The sequence below is a fragment of the Cyrtonyx montezumae genome, unplaced genomic scaffold, assembly GCF_038088225.1.
Source record: "Cyrtonyx montezumae isolate F1298 unplaced genomic scaffold, pur_monq_1.0 scaffold_2, whole genome shotgun sequence".
In the NCBI taxonomy this organism is placed as follows: domain Eukaryota; kingdom Metazoa; phylum Chordata; class Aves; order Galliformes; family Odontophoridae; genus Cyrtonyx; species Cyrtonyx montezumae.
Genome location: NW_027071936.1, coordinates 41,450,287 through 41,467,880, shown reverse-complemented (window position 1 = coordinate 41,467,880; position 17,594 = coordinate 41,450,287). Strand labels below are relative to the sequence as shown.

The window sequence follows — 17,594 nt, the reverse complement described above, 5'->3', positions numbered from 1 at the left end:
AAACATTCAATTATAACCTGAAATCCTCTAGGAAAACTGAATTAACACTAGTGAAAACAAAACTCTCCTTTTCAGCATACAAGCTATATTGTAGCTATTAATTTCTAAAGTCTCAACCAGAAGTATATTCTTACTTACAAAAATGATGCAAGACTCATTAAGTAGAAGGAAAGCAGAACTTTTCAAATAGGAACAAAACACATTTACAGGTGTCTTGTTGCCTCACAGGTAGTTACAGCTGGCTGCTGCATAGCCATGTTACAACATTACTAATAGACAACTGTGCCACAGTAACAGAAGTCATCATAACTGCAGTGACTTCAATAAGTCACTGGACAGTCTCTCAATGGTATACTACTGCCAGACCCAGTAAACAAAGCAGGAGACTAAATGAATAACCTCTGCAGGAGATAGTTTAAAGCTGCCCTCTCTTAGTGACATTTTTAGAAGTTGGGAAATTCATTACATGCTACTGTCTCTATCAAGTGAACAGGAAGCTTTCTATCTGTAAAACTGCCTGCTGGAACCACTTGCAGTAGGGGACCTTGAAGAACAGAAGCCTGAAATATAAAACACAGAAGTAAATCAGTGTTTTATAAAGTTCATCTAATAGGAAGAAACATTCTTAATTATTCTGTTTGTCTAGTGTATATATATAGTGTGTGTATATGTACACACACACACACACACAAACATTACATGTGTATGCCAACACAGTGAAAATCCATCAGCATCTAAAATTGAAACCCCTATTTCTCCTGCTGAAATTTCTCACGTGTTGTGGCATTGCACAGATTTCCTGAAAAGTTGTTTTGTTTTTAACTAGAAGATAAATTTACATTCATATCAGCCAATATTATGTTAGAGAATATTATATTAGAGATGCCCAAGATAACTTTTCAGGTAAAGAAAATCAGAAAGTTATATATTTGGACATTTCTGAACAAATGCTACTGCTTTCATCACAAGAAAAAGCATAATAGGAAAAGTATATCTTAGTTAATGCTAAGCATTTCTATGAGTTATCTATTAAGTATTATCTTGGAAGATGGATGCCTTCCTGAGCAGAGACTGAAGTGGGAAGTCTTGGGACTACTGAAAGATCTGCTGGGGTTCCAAAGGCGTTTTACAAGCCATGAATTATTTGTCTCTTACATACATCTCTCAATGCTCATAGCAACTGCAAGACCAGCACTCAGTGTTCCCAGCAGCAATCTTTGAGTGTATATATGAGAAATATATGAAAAAATACATGAAAATATTTCACTTCATTTCCAGGCAGCTAACTTATATAGTGGGTGAAAAGAATGTGGTGATATGCTCAGGGTGTTTTGTTGATATGCTTTGAATGACAACAAGTAAAGTTAAATTGGAATGGCCGTGGATAACAACTACATAAAATATACATAGAGAGAAAAAAGCTTTGCATGGCCTTACCTGTGGTTAAATTTGTGACCAAAGGAAACCCAATCTTTTTCAATTAAAACCTAAAATGAGAATATTGCCTTTATTGTAGTGGAGCAGAGCTAACACATGTTGAAGCAGGCAGAAGAATTGTATAAATAAGCAATATTAGAATCCCAGGTAATTTTCAGAATAAGCAGAAAAGTTACAAGCCAGACACAATGTAAGCAAGCAGTACTGGAGTCTCAAGTAATTTTTACAGTGAGCAGAAAATAATGAAGAATGTGCACCTCCACCAGTTCAAGGGGAAGTAACATTCTTGAATAATGCAAGTAGGATGTCAGTATTTCTGCATAGCTTAAATTACTTTAATTCATCATTTTCTAAAAATAGAACATGACAATGTTTCAAACCTCCTTTTAATAAGTGCCCATCAACTTAACCACTAGTGCTGGTTTGCTTTGAAAAGGAACAGATCTTTTGACAAGCTTGTTCATTGCAATCAAATGTGTAGGGAGCACACAATTCCACTAGAAACAAAGTTATTCATCTTAGCATCCTCTAAAATGTTGCCATAACATTTTCATTTACTCCGTGGAAGAGAACCTGCTTACCATGAATCCTTTCATAGTTCTGTAATGTGGATCCAATAGAAGGCTTGCTACAGAGCAAACCTGGGCTGTTCTGTCCCAGCCATCAGAGCAGTGAACAAGCACACTCACACCTTCCTCGGCCACAGCCTGAGAACACAGAAAATGTCAGAGACTTCATGGGTAACAGAGAGGCAATGGTAAGAGAGGAAAAGTGAGACAGCACAGTATGGGAGGGCATTCATTGGGAACTGGTAAAAGTGTTTTTTATTCTACCACAGACTTTCTGAATGATGTTGAGCATAATTTCTCTTATTTGCAAGATATTCATCTCATCCTATCCTATGCAGCGTGGTGGCTGCAGCATCACTTGTTGGTGTACCAGTACAGAAGGATACAGGATCCATATCAACAGTGATTTTATAAAAGTGTGGTGAATCTTGTCCCATGTGTCAAGCAGTCCTAATTGTCAAGTTGTTGTCTATTCTGGTTTTGGGTTACTTTCATGCTTATAGTGACGGTGTTTTACCTGCATGGAATAACTAAATATTCTTTTGCACTATGTAGAAAGAGGAGAAAGAAATAACCCTTTGACCATACCCAGGATGGAGAAGATCTAGATGGCAGTACCAGTTCACAGTTCTGTGAATACAAATGAGACCTAAATATTGGATCAGGGAACTTCGAGAAGAAGGTTATAAAATCTCATTACTAACACATGATACCAGCACAGTCACCTGGTGGAGAGCTACAGCAGTTCTCAGTGCAGAAGGCCTGCCGTGTACAAGAATATCCTGACCACACAGCTCACAGGACAATTACAGTACATCAGTTGTTCAGAGTCAATAGTTAAAGCCAGTTCAGCTACTCCTAATGCTCTCACTCATATACCAGCAATAGAACTGCCATGTTTCCACGTGACTCCTAATTTCTCTCCTTGATGGAGATCTTAATAATGGTTATGTTTACCTCTGATGCCAGGATATTATCACACCATACTGCATTAAATACAGCCTCATCATGGTTTCGGTCAAAGCCTGTGGCAGAGATGAACATTCACATCTAATAAACAACATCGTAACAATAAATTTAAAGTAAATAGCTCTGGAGAGAGAAACCTATTTTATACATAATCCAGAAGAAACGCATAAAGAAGGGGTTATACTAAACTCCCCTAAAGAGTTTTGTGGTGCATTATTTTTAGAACTTGAGAGTTATTTTGAATTCTAAGGAGTTTGGCATTTGTCATTTCTAAGGAGAACTATACTTAGAAAGCAGAGAAATAGGTTATGAAAGACACTGCTTAGAAAAATAAACGTTTAGATTAAATGTGGGCTTAAAAGGGAACAAGGACAATAATAAATTATCTATGTTTATCCCAAGAGACAAAGTATATTCTACTAAAATAGAACCCATATGGGCAAAAGACCAAGAACTGAAGACTGAACTGTGCAAATAAGAACAAGTCAAAACGCATGCCCAAGGATGCATAAGACCATATGGACAAAGAATGTACTCCTTCCTACATTAATGGTGAGTCACTGACAAAAAAGCTGGCAGAAGCTAACTAAATGACTTGATGTCTGTAAGCTAGTAGTGCTGGGAGAAATAATGTGCTTTTATCCTGCATATGGTGTTCAGGTAAGAAACTGCAACTGCTGAGCAGGAAGAAACAAGGCAGGAGAAACAGGCAGTTACTCAGGAGGGAGATCCATTAAGTTTATCCATACATTCTTGTACGGAAGGTCTCATAAATGAAATGGCCTGCATAAAAAGAATTGTTCAAGTTCTTATTTATATTCTTAAAAAATAAGAATAGAACCAGAAAAAGATGTTGCTCAAGAATGGAAGTAATAAAATTAAAATTGCTCTTAGAAGATGATAAATATCTGCATTACTTGAAGTGGGATTAGAAGAAATAATTTCTTACTAAAGCTGGCACTTTTTCTCTGAAGCAGTTACCATGCATTTAAGAGTAGAAGTCACTACAGAATTTGGCCATTGTAATGGACAAGTATTGGTTTAGGAGGTGAATTTAGGTGGTTGCTTAATAACTCCAGGAATAATGTTAATATTTTTGTACAAACACAGTGTGAAGTAGTAATCATAGAACAGAAACCTTCAACAGAGAAACAGTGGAGAAAGCAAGGGCAATAGGGAAAGCAGCAGTGACAGCCACTGCTAGAGGGTGAAATCACAGAATTGTAGGGTCTGGAAGGGAACTCTGGAGATCATCTAGTTCAACCTCCTGCCAAAGCAGGTTCCCTTCACTAGGTTGCACAAGAAAACATTCATGTGAGTTTTGAGCATCTCCAGAGAAGGAGATTTCACAGCTTCTCTTGGCAGTTTTTTCCAGTGCTCTGTCATTCATGAAGCAATTAAGATTTTTTCATGTTCACATGGAACTCCCTGTGTTCTAGTTTGTTCTGTTGCCTGGTCCCATCCACTTGATGCCCACTCATTAGATATCTACAAGCACTGATAAGATCCCTGTTCAGACTCCTCTTCTCCAAACAGAACAGCCCCAGGTCTCTCAGCCTTTTCTCACAAAGGAGATGCTCCAGGACCCTATCATCTTTGTGGTTCTCCACTGGACTTTCTCTAGTAGTTCCCTGTCTGTCTTGAATAAGGTTATTCAAATATATGACAGTAACAAGATATGGGATAATAGATATTACAGTAAATTCAAGATATTCAGTGCAAAAACACAAACTTGTTTTTACTCTATTACCAAAATGTCCATGCAACAGCACCTAAAAATTGTTTTTCTTTGTCATCACAAAAAACATTAGTTTCAGATACAACTTTACTAAAGACTACAACAGTTACCCACAAAGAATTTGGTCCTCACTTTCTATATCTGGTTAGTCCAAGTTCTGTTTCAGTGTTCCACACTTTACCTTTGCAATAAAGATGCCAGCATCCATAATGGCTTTGATATGCTTCAGCCAGCCAGAATTTTCAAGGCCCCACAGAAAGTCACTCATTGAAGGTGATTTCATTTCACAAACTGTAAAATAAGCTTAATCTTAAATGCACAGTCAATATGGTCCCTTATGCTTTCAAAACTTTACCATTACTTTCTCACACATTTGAGAAAAAGGGCTGTTTCCGATTTTCCCAAGTACATACACTTCAGTTTAAAAGAAGCTGTTGGGAAGCCTGCTGCAATCAGTTTACCAAATACATCCTTCTTAGCAGCATGCATTTTCCCAGTTGTGTTGTGAGTATAGTTTTCAAACCCTTTAGAGAGAAGGACTTTTTTTTAAAACACTGATGGCATAGAATCAAAAATACACATATTTCTGCCATTGGACAGGTAGACAACCACCAAAACATGCCAAAGCCACTTATCCCCAACCATATTTGCTGGTGATGCTGAGTTAAGAAAGTGACTCAAGAACAGTGCCACGAAATCCAGCCTTTGGCATCACCACATGCAGTGGTGCTTCAGATAAAGCAACTCACTCAATGGCTCCTTCTCTCTCAATGAAACCTTATTAAAATTTGACATGCAGCCAGGAAACATCACCTAAAGGTGAGGAAAAGTCGTAACTCAACAAGGAAAATATTTTGCTGCAAACTTTTCTAGTTCTACACCGCGTTTAAATAAAAAAATATATATATCTCCCAGCTTTCACATTAAATTATATCCTACCATATTCAATAGCCTGGGTTTTTTGTTTGTTTGTTTTACATTACAGAGTTTGTTACATCACAAGAAATAAAGCAATAATTAGATATTAATTATAATATATATAATTAGATATATATCTAAATTAGATATCTAATTCCAGCAACAAGCACTCAGCAGCATTTGGTGCGATCTGGAGTGAGATACTAAACTCACCACATAAATACACATTTATTCTGATCTATGTGGAACTACACTGCCTCTAAGTAAAAGATATAAATCAATGAAACTTGTTTAAGGAGTACAGTGAAACAATGCCTTTTTTTTAAATTGGGTTGATGTATTACCTGTAAATTAATAATGTCTTACTAGCTCTCCAAACATCCTCTAAAATTCTCACTTCATTTTCACCTGTAGTAAAAATTCCATTTCCTTCAGCATGACCAAAATTTCATTTTACAGGACAAATTCAGAGTTTATATCACATCTGAGTGTATCCAACTGTCCTCACTCCTTTTAATTCAGAAGCAAAATAGCCTAATGTGTCCATGTGAAATCTTGCAATCCTTGTATGTAGGGTCTCTTCCAGATGGTGATTTTAAAAGTCATTTTTGAAGGGTATTTATAAAAAGTGCATAGATAGCAACACTGAGAGCAAACAGCTTTTCACATGATTAATGCTTTTGTGCAGATGGGAGCATGACCAATTGGTAGCTGAATTCTGACTGAAGCTGCTGTCTCTGTTTACACAAGTCCAAGGTAAAACTAAATAGTGCTTTGCTCATTCCCACTACCAAACTGGAATCAATATTTACCTACTACTTCACTGTGCAAAGTTCAGACTGTCCTAAACTAAAGACACACACCATATACTTCCCATGAATTTGGCTACTGATCTGGACCTTAGAACTAAGCTCAGATTCCTAAGGAAAAAGGCATTTCCATCTAAATAAGAAAAATAAATAAATTGGTACCAGCATGAAAAAAAACTAACAAAAAACTCCGTACCCTTTTTCCAACAGAATAAACATACAAACCCACTTGACAGCAGAATCTGGGAGAAATAAGACCTCCTGCACCCATGCCATGGGAAAGAGCACAGGCTAGGAACAGGAAAAAAATCAAGAACCTATGGACAGTGGTCACCACAAACACCAGACAACAGGTTAGCACTTCAGCCTTTCCAGTGAGAAGTTCTTGTACCACATTTCCTTCTAACACTAAGAATTATGTCAGGGAAGTTGTGCATGGGATCAAAATTAACACAAGTGCCAATACATACACCCTTGTTTAAAGAATAAAAATCAATATTATACAAAGCAGAATGAGTCAGCAGGGACAACAGTAAGACAATTGTTTTCTGGAAGGAAATTTTTAATTCCAGAAAAAAGGGAAAAAAAGAAAAAAAGGATTTTTCTTCCATATTAAAGTGAAATTCCATTTTTTTTGTATATTCTAAAATAAGATCCATTATCCTACCAATTTAATATTACATTTAATAATTTATATTTTAGTTTACAAAAAAATTTTGTTAAGATTAACATATTATACAGAAACAAAGCTATGTTAAAGTTAATATAAATAAATTTGTTAGAATTAAAGTTAAAATCACAAATGGAAAAAAAGAGAAAAACTGTCTTTCTCATGTAAGGTACCAAGTTCTATTTATGCACCAAAAGTCATAAGATTCAGCAAAATTCTCAAGTCTTACAGACTTCTTTAATTTCTGTTCTTACAATCAGGTCTCTAATATGAGACTTCAACAGAATATAATCTCAAAAGAAAACAAAACATAAGAAAAACAAACAAACAAACAAACAAACAAGGAGATTTTTGCAACAGATGCTAGGAAGTTCTGCCCTTAAGCAACATTGTTGGGAATTATGTTGTTACCTTTCGGTTTGGACCAGAAGCCCAGCTCATGAACTTCTGGCTCTAAAATAATATACAGCACTATCTCGTGCAGCCAGGCCAGTTGTTTACTGCTTCAACTTTGCTGGTCTCAAGCTGAGCAAACAAAGGGATGGGTTTGTTCAGCCAGCCTCTACTCTAGCCAAACAAGGCTTTGCAGTTTGCTAAAAAATCTATTTTCCATCCTGAGACCTTACACCTAAGCAACTAAGCAAGAATACCCCACAATGTACTAAACAGATGTTAACCTAAAATGTGTGTATCCTCACATTTGTAATGCAGAGAGCAACGTGCCAAAAACCTTCCTCCTTCAGTTGAACAACAACATTACTGAACAGGGACCACAGAAAGTCCACTCAGACTGACTTACAAACATCTCTGATCAAAGAGGACAGGAAAAAGTACATTCCTGTACATCTGCCTTCTTTGTTAGTCCCTATGGGAGGGTAGAACTCAGCAGAGACACTACATCTCTTGAAAAGCAGTAGCCACATCAGCACTTCACTGGGGACTGGGCAGCTCTTCTTGGGATGGTCCAACTCTACAAGAAATGAGGACCAACAAGAAACTGTCCTCAGGCATCACACTTTGCTCCTGGTTTTCATAAATTGCTCTTATTTGGAAACAGAACACATCTCTCCCTATGACATTCTTAGATCTAAAATTCACATTTGCACATGGATGATGGGATACATAGAATAAAAGGGTATGGGTTAGAGCATGAAGCCAAGGAAAGCTAGATCATGCTGATTCAGGAGGTGAACATTCAGAAATGTTTTGTTGATGATATATCTGAAGTAAATACTGAGACTGTGTGGGCTGGAGCGATCACACATTATTTGCCTGTTAAAAATCAACAAACTGTGGGTCAAGGATGGCTTATTTATCCTTACCCTTTTCCAAGAAGGCCTCTGAACAGTAATGTAATTCAAATAATAATTGGCAGTACAGATATCCTGTTTTATACACTAGGTATTTATAAAGCAATTATTAATTCATGTGGGATAATGAAGGTGTTGAATTGTTATACATATTGACTATTTCATAAACAGCCCTGATGTGACATGCTCTATGCAGAAAACAAATAAATCTGTTAAAATTTAAAATGCAAAGAAAAAAAACCAACAAAAAAAAACAGAAGCCATTATCTTTTGAGGCTGCTTTTTTAAAGCCTTCTTAAAAGACTTTTTAAAAGTCTTCTATGTTTTCCATAACCATATAGCCAGACATAAGCATTGTTTTCACTGTACCATCAAACTATAAACCACAAAGGAAGAAGCAGTAAGGTACTGAAGTCAAATTACACTTGTCATCAGTAAGTTTTATCTAGAAACTCATGGAACAAGTTGTTTTCACAATGAGAAATATATCCCTAAATGTAACAATGATCCATGGCCCAAATCCATGAGCTAGCAGGTAGTTTTCTTTTATTACTAATTTCAGAGAAGTTCTAGTTTGAGTCTAATCTTTTCCTTAGTATTCAATAAAGAACAGTAATACCTTCAAGCATTTTCTGCAGACTACTTCTCATGACATGGATGTTCTCAATGCCTATGAATTGAAACTTGATGTTGGAGTAGTTATCTTCATTTTCATAACCCTTCCCTGCTGCCCGGTTTGCCATTGCGTTGAGCTGAAAAAGTTAAGGAAACTGGATGAAAACAAGCATAGAAAAGACTCTTTTCAAAACAAAGCTCATGATCTACTGCAATAAATCAGTTATTTAAGTCAGGTGTAAATAGGAAGCATTTGTCACAGTGTCAACAGGAAGACTGATCTCTATTTCACACACTGAATGCTAACTTAAACACAAACAAAACTACAGCTTACATAAGGCTCCTCTGCGAGAGCACGAGGTTTTTAACTTGCTTTTAAAAGGCTATATTGTTTCGAGGTCAGCATTATGTTTACTAGCAGAATATACCCAGAAGGTGGCAGTGTCTTATCTGTTGTGCCACTGTTCCACGGCATACATAACACTGTGACGCTTCCCAGAACATACCAGATTACCCACAAGTTGATACAGCTTCCTTTTCTGAAGCCTAGAATAATATAGGAGTGAAAGTTGTTTTCCCAAGAAAATATCTTGGTTCCAGCAACAGAAGACCACAAAAGACCTGAATTTACAACATTACTACAAGCACCTTCATCTGCAATGCAGTGCTATCAAATATTTTGCAGACCTTCAGCTAAAACAAAACAAAACAGGACACACACTGAAATGGAAGTTGGATTTTTAATAAATGTGGTAGAACCCTTGAACTTCGCAATAAATATCAAGGTATCAGGAGTAACAAAGTTGTCAGCATTACAAAGCCTTCATGTCTTTAAGCACAGGTAACAAATTCTGTTTGGGAAAGATCTCACACTTAACTAACAATGAACATTGCAAATCCATAATGAAAGGCATCAACAAAGCTTTGAGACACCTGGGGAGGTACAACTAGGACCAAAAAAAAAAAAGACTGGCCAATATTCATGAAAAAACAAAAGAAAAGATCTTGCTTACTGTCTCCAAAATAAAGGATTAGGCAGATAACTCATTTTCCAGTCTGTTTCCTAATACAGCAGGAAGCATTATCAATTTGCTGATTCTGTGGTTACTTTTGAAGTTCACAGTCATATACTACAGTACTTAGCTAAGCTCTATCATGTAAAATGTGAAATAGAGTTTTCTCTCATGTCTCTCATCTTGGCATTTTCTAAGACTTCCATTTCCTCCAGTAGAGATTTGAACTTAGCAATAGGAATACAGTTACATTTGTGGAGGAGCATTAGGAATTGAAAAACTGAATAAACATCATCATAACACAAAAGAAACTATAGATTGGAAACTGTTAAAAAAAAAGACAGCATTTTAAATTTACTCAACTCTTATGTAAAGCTTCTTTCAGCTTGTAACTTCCAACAAGGGAAAAAGTGAAGGAAAAAAAATTAGTCTATTAGCTGGTGGCTTGCTGATCTTTTTGACTGTCAACTAACAATTAAAAAAACCAAACCACTGCCTGTGAACAGCATGCCATTTAAGGCCAGAATCCTCAATGTGATTTGCTAGAAAGATTAAAATTGTCTGTTGACTCCTAACTTTTCTCTTTTGAAGCAGACCTTAATATAAGCAGCACGAAGACGTTTCCCCTGACAAAACCATATAGCTACAGGAGGAAAGATCTGTATGCATGAGTAAGTCATTGTGAAGTCCAGAAGCTCTAAATGAAACACACCTAGCGCTTAACTGACCAAATCCCCAGCAATGCACATGCTGTCTCTCCTCCAGCATAGCAATTGTATCACATAAATCCTTCATTAAAAAGAAATCTGAAATAGACTAAAGTAAATAAATATAAGGTCAAATTTACAAGGCTTTCTGACACCCATTTATTTTAAATATTGTCAGTTGCCAAACTTTGCAGCTGACACAATATTTACTAACAACTTTTCCACATCAACTATCCAAATTCCATCTGTTGCTCCTAATGTAGTTGTTGTTATTCTCTAAGTTGTCTGTCCCTGCTTAATTTCTGTGAATATGAAAATACAACCTCTAAAGGGTACAGACCTCACTGGTCAGATTTCCTAGCATCCTCATTAGTGTGAAGGGTAACAAAATTCTTTCTTTTTAAGAAGATTAATAGAACTAATTTGTTTCATTCATAAGTTTAAACTAATTTCTTCTGTAAATGTATGGAAGAAGGAGAAAATGAAGATGGTATTCAAAGTAAAACCTCAGTGCTGGTCACCCTGGTCTAGTTAAATAAAGCAGATACAAATATTTCCTCCACAGTCAAATCTTTTGTTTTGAAGATTAGCAAGCACAACAAGGGACAGCACAAAAAATGCACTTATGAATTCTGGATTCTAGGGTCTGTCAATATTCATCATCTTCACAAGTAGTCAGTCCTGTTGAGAAAAAAAAGCAGCTATCCTTCCTAGAGCAATGGCCCAGACTTACAGACGCATCTGTTCCTCAGAAACAGCTTGCACAGGGACCACTGTCACTGTTGAGTCACTGCATAAATGCTCCAGGGCTAAAAAAGCCCAGAAAGAAGGTATCACCCTTATCTTCCCAATAAAAAAGAGGTAACTGTAGGTGAAACTGTCCACCAAATTACAAAGTGAAATGAGACACCCCTGACTTTGTTTCCTTCTCCCAGCTATAGCTCATCCCATATCTACTAGGAATTAGATGAAGGCTTGCATTTTTGGTATCTCTTCCTTCACATGCTTTGTTAGTTCCAGCAGAGAAGAACACATACCCCTGCTCCCACCTCCTGGCACTGAATCCTTCCTAGTCCTCATAATCTTGAGCTATTTGCCAAAGTTGGATACAATTTTTATTACCTTCCAACCTCTTCTAGGTCATTACTGTGTTTTCATGTTTCTGCATAGCATAATTCCTCTAAAGCTTTAGTCTTAGCCAAAGATTTCAGTTAAAGAGGTATGGCATCTGAGATAGTTCTATATCATACTTCAGATTATCTCTCTATAATACCAAACTGCTAGAAGTATTCAAAGTACTCTCCTCAATTCTTGTAACCCGAGTAAGTGCATTTGACCTTAGCCTCAAACATATATTGAAATTTTCCCAGTTGTATGATGTCTTGCATGGAAAATATTAGTCTAAGTAGGTAGAGGCTCACAACATTACAAATAACTGTAATTAATAACTGTAATTTTCTAACAGGAATTATTTTTCACTAACCTCATCATTAACATCCTGTGTGTGCGTGTGTGTGTGTGTGTGTGTAAAATAGCCTTCTGTCAAATAATCTAACAGTTACTGCTTCAAGTTATTCTTTTTCTATACCTTAACATTTTGATAAGAACAAAAAAAAAAAAAAAAAAGAGAGACACAGCATAAACAGTAAAACTCAGAAAAACAGAGCCAAGATTTCTAGTTAAAACATGCCTGATAAATCTTGATTTAAACTGTGGAGTTGCACAAATGCAACTGTGCCAGTCATTTGGGCTACGAATCTTCTCAAACATATTCAGCTCAGATTCAGTCCTGCTATGGGCAAGAAAGGTAATACACTTACTTTGGGACGAGTGTCAACAACATATATGAAATCACTTCCTGGGTTTGCTTTTCTGATGGCCTGAAGCATCTGTTCATCTTCAAGGCATCTAGCACTAAAGCCAGATAAAGGCTGGCTGCTCCTACATATTGAGGCCTGCAGAAAAACGAACTAGAAGTCAGTAAACTTATTAAGCAGAAATCAGTTAGCACTAAAGAAACTCATGTTTACCACAGAATTATAATCACATGGGAAAGGCAAAAAGAATTACATTTTTAGAAACACAAGAAAATATTAAGGTAATAAAACCTCAGTACCTAGGTCTTGAATCAAAGTTTTAGAGCTATTTTAAATATAGTATTTCCCTCATGTGGATTATCTCCTGAAGACAATCTCTAGAGAATAATGAATATAGCAGTGCAATCACAATAACGTGTATTTATTTTTATTTTTATTATAATAATAATAATGACATAACAACATAAAGAATGAATCCTTCTGCACTCTCACTCACACTTCAGCTACGATATTAATTACACCCAGCATAGACCAATAAACTCTTTATTGAGCAGTCTGAGATATGAGTCCAGGAAACAAAAATGTGTACATACTGTGCAGCCAGATCACTGATGTGCTGTATTTTTAGTACTGCCTCTAGAGAAAGACCTCACTGCACAGGAAGTGAGTCAGGCAGCATGAGTCTTGGAGCAAATTTATTAATCAGTGCAATTGAAACAGTCAAGAGAGATTCTCTCCAGACTCATCAGAATCAGGCCTTCAGATGAAACTTGGAAAGAAGGAACTGAACACGGAGCAGGGAGATTGTATTTCCCAGTTTCTGCTAGGCTGAGAGTAGTTGGAGCTGTAGGGGCGCAGCGCTGATGTAGGCACTTTCTACACACTGAACATGAGCATGAAGGGAATCTGCCTGCTGAAGGTCATAACCCATGCAGGCTGCCCTACAGATTATTTATTACTGTGAGAAGGAACATGCTGATTTTCAGCCAAGTTTTTTCTGTACTTAGTAAATGGGATCTTTAATATACAAAACCATGAATTGCTTGGGAGCTTTCTCAGAGTTTAGTAATAGATTCTGCCATCAAATCAGTAGTTAGCTACTTTTGCCTGCTGATCAGCACATATCCCAGTGATTTAATACATGCTAATACTTTCCATGACAAAAATGGTATATATGGCTATATTCACAACCTATCATTTTAAAAGAAAGAAGATATTTCTCCCTCAATCATGGTGTATCATACCTGAGGTAGACACATACCTCAAGATTAAGACTAAAATTAGAGTTGCAGACTAAGGTTAAGGATCAGGAAAGTTAGGGCTAGAGCTCATTACATTACAGCACTCTCTGTGCTCAACAAACTAAGATATGTGCTGGCACCGGAAGAAGAAAATTGCTTGTCTATCAGGGTAAGCTTGAAGTTAAGATCACATATAGCCCAAGCTTATGAAACAGCTGCACTGCCAGTAGTGCAAAACCAGGAAGACAAATTGGCCTAATAACCCATTAGATATCTCAATCAGAAATCATTACAAATGATCACCAAGAAGAACTTAAGCCAGACCAATTGCTTATGAAGAGCTCATACATCTAAAAAATGAATTGGGGTGTGTTTAAGAGTAGGTCAAAAGATCAGGTTGCTTTCAACCCCACTGGCTGAAAATATACTTCCAGACTTTGATCTCACCATAGCCACAAAGGTTCTGAGACAAACCGAGTGGTGTCACAACATCATTTGAATTTGTGAATAACCAAATTGCTACGTGACTGTTCCAGGAATGAAAGACTGAATGAGTGGCACCCACCCCCACTGCACAACTCTTCCCAACCTGCTGTTACTGGAGTTATTCAGTGTCTACCATCACAAAACTTACCCTACTCTTGCCCATTGCTCTTTTACCTGTCAACTCATACCAACTTCCAAACTCACAAGGAGGTACTCCAACACTGCTTACCTTTCAAGATCAAGGAGCGAACACAACACTTCAGACCCCAGTGGCCTGAACATGAATTCTAACCTTACCCCGAGCTCCAGCCACAACTGGAAAAAACACCTAGGCTGAAACTATAGAACTTATCCAAGCTGGACCACTATGTACTGAAACTTAATTGATCCCTTAGACTTCTTTCACTAATATTTGGAAGTGTCCAAGTGTTTTGAAAGCTGAGTATCTGCATTTGGACTTAGCCGATTATGCAAAGTAAATAATTTTGAAAATGTTGTCCTTAATTAAATAAATGAAACAATATACAGTTTATATATAGATGGTATTAATTATTTAAATCTTCATATTCTCCCATCTTGTAATCAAATCCTTAGATTTGTACTGAAGCAGAATTCTGCTGAAATAAGTCGCAAAGAAGGAGTCCAAAAACATCTCATCCTGCCTTTCTGAAGCTTGAACCTAGGACAGGTATCACCATTAAGAAAAAACTACCCTAACCACCTTTTAAATCTTTTTAAAAGCAAACACTGTTTTCTCCTCACAGAACCTCACTAGAAGAATTACAAAAGCAAGGTCAAATACTGGAAGCTAAAAACTCACATTGTTATCCTTGCAGTAGTAGGAAAGAGCTGGGAAACGCCTTCTGCTCCGAAATTTAGAGCTCCCCACTATGATGTGTGCAGTCGCAGACTTTGGTACATACACTTCTGTAGGATAGGAGTCACAGACCTGTGAAAGGAAACTGATTATTTAGTCTACTAAATACATCTAACATTAGCCAGCTCCACTCTACTGCAAAATAAACAAACAAACAAATTGGGGAATTCTAGTATCAGGGAATATTCCATAGTACAACAACTATACACATCACCTGCATTTCCCAAAAGCTTTTGAAATTGGAAAGTGTTGACTATATTTTGCAGGCAACAAAACTGAAGCAGAAAGGTTTAAGGGCTGCATTTCCAAGTGTTAATTCATGTCTTGCTGAGAATATACATTCAGGTCAGAGTATCGTAATCTTCATTATGTACAGCATCGTTGTATTTACAACTACTACTTCCACCTGAGCAGAATTTGGATACAAGAATGGAAAAGCATCAAGTTCTCAAACATGGGAGGGGACTACAGAGCCAAAATTTCCACTGAATATGGATTACATAACATAAAAAAAATAGGGTCTTCAAGAAAAGGAATTCATCTCTATGAAATGAGGATATTTAAAAGGCAAGCAGCCCAGCCAATTTCTACCTTCTGAGAGGAACTCAGTGATAAGGGAGGACAAAACAAAACAAAACTTGCAGGGAATGGCAAGAGATGCAAAAGGAGGGGCTTGTGGTTAAAGACGTTGCTGTGGTGAATTGGTTTCTATGCACGATGCTACTTTTCCTACACTTTATCTTAAGAGAGGTCAAATACTTTTTCTGCATGTATTAGCAAAAAGAAATATTGACAGCACACTCAGCTTTCTCAAGAACTTCAGAGGCCCTCCTTAATATAAACATACTAAAATCAATAGAGTAAATGGAGTGTATGGACCAACTTCTTTCAAAAAATATTTTGCCTATTATTTCTCACAATTAAGTAACGTTCTGTGGACTTAATTGTGCAAGACTGAACTAAGCAGGACAGACTGAACTAGGAAGAGATATCTGTCAGCTGACCATCGAAAACATTTAACAGTTAACCATAGAGGCTTCAAAGGATTGTGAGGGTAGCCACTGACAAAAAAACGATTAAATTCACTATTTCAAGGTGTTTCTTTTTCTTTTCTTTTTTTTTTTCTTTTAGCATACATGCAGTATCAGGAAAATGGTAAATTAAAAACTTTAATTTAGGCATGAAATATTAATAATATAATACTAATAGCCAAATAGTAACATTTAAAACTTACTATAGACAATTTTTACCTACATTAAATGAAGACATGTCCTTTCTTCTGCTATTTGTGTACATTTTGATGTGAAAAAAAAGAGCTGCACCTTACTACACATGCGCACAGAAGCATGAGCACACAAAAGTTCTGTATCTGAGTGCTAAGTAGTCCACAGCCAGTACAGTCTATGGGTTCCATGACATAAAAAAAAATAATAAAAATCACAACTCACTCCATAGTCTCTATTTACATCACTAATCTGCCAGTAATTGTTTGGAACACCCATCCGGTTATATTCTTCATTGAGGTCCACAAGCTTCCAGCCTTTCTCTCTTTCTTCTTTATCTAATTTTGGATTGAATGAGAAGCAATACAGCTCTTCATATTTCACTGAAACAAACAAAAAAAAAAGACACTTCCGATTTCTGATAAAGACAACACATGCAAAAACAAAATGTAGCACTGTCCCTAATGTAGTTTCTCTTACAACTACTATGAATTGCTTCTTGAAGTCCCACATCCTGTCTTGTAGCTATTGTCAGTCAAGCATAAATTGAAAGTACTGTGCTTTTTTTGATGTTGCTATTTGCATAAATCAAAATATATGTGCTGTATTAATACAGCTACTCAAAATATTCTGTTCTACTGGACATCTTATCTATCTATGCAGCACAGTCTTCCTAAACGAACCAACTCGAAAGTACCTGAAAAGTTTCCAATAAGTTCAATGAAATTTTCATTTTATGAACTGCAAAATTCTGCTCTTCACTTATTAGCAAAGGCATCTGAGATACAGCTGTTGTAATAAATACAAAAATAGCATGTGCTACATGAATCATTTCATCATGTCTATAAAACCATTTAAGTAGCTATGCCACCTGTCACCCTCTGTCCAGAACTATATGGGGCAAAATTTGCTTGTACTGAAGTTCTTAAATTCTTTTTATTTTCAAGGTATCTCTATTTATACTAATGAGTGACTTAACTGTGGTGGCAAATGGCAGACAGACACTATTGCCATTACATGCCACCTGTCACTGATACAAATAGCTACTCAGCATATAGCTTGAAAGGAAAATTGTTATTACTGCTGAAGATACTGCTATGTTACAGGGGCATATTTCACTTTGTTGCTTTAAGTTCCTTAAAACTGAGACAGTGAAAATTTGCCTAATGGTTTCTGAATTTCTCTGATTATGTAA

General features: G+C 36.6%; 1 protein-coding gene across 1 annotated transcript in view; it reads right to left on the bottom strand.

The window, feature by feature from the left end:
- Positions 1-17,594, bottom strand: part of MTMR7 (myotubularin related protein 7) — a 36,657-nt gene that overhangs the window by 5,317 nt on the left and 13,746 nt on the right. The window contains exons 4-10 of the mRNA XM_065736986.1: positions 16,625-16,782; positions 15,120-15,248; positions 12,576-12,710; positions 9,040-9,172; positions 4,895-5,004; positions 2,019-2,144; positions 1,438-1,487 (exon numbers count right to left, since the gene is read on the bottom strand). Of these exons, the coding sequence (XP_065593058.1) occupies positions 1,438-1,487; positions 2,019-2,144; positions 4,895-5,004; positions 9,040-9,172; positions 12,576-12,710; positions 15,120-15,248; positions 16,625-16,782 (841 nt within the window). The remainder of the gene's footprint in view (positions 1-1,437; positions 1,488-2,018; positions 2,145-4,894; positions 5,005-9,039; positions 9,173-12,575; positions 12,711-15,119; positions 15,249-16,624; positions 16,783-17,594) is intronic.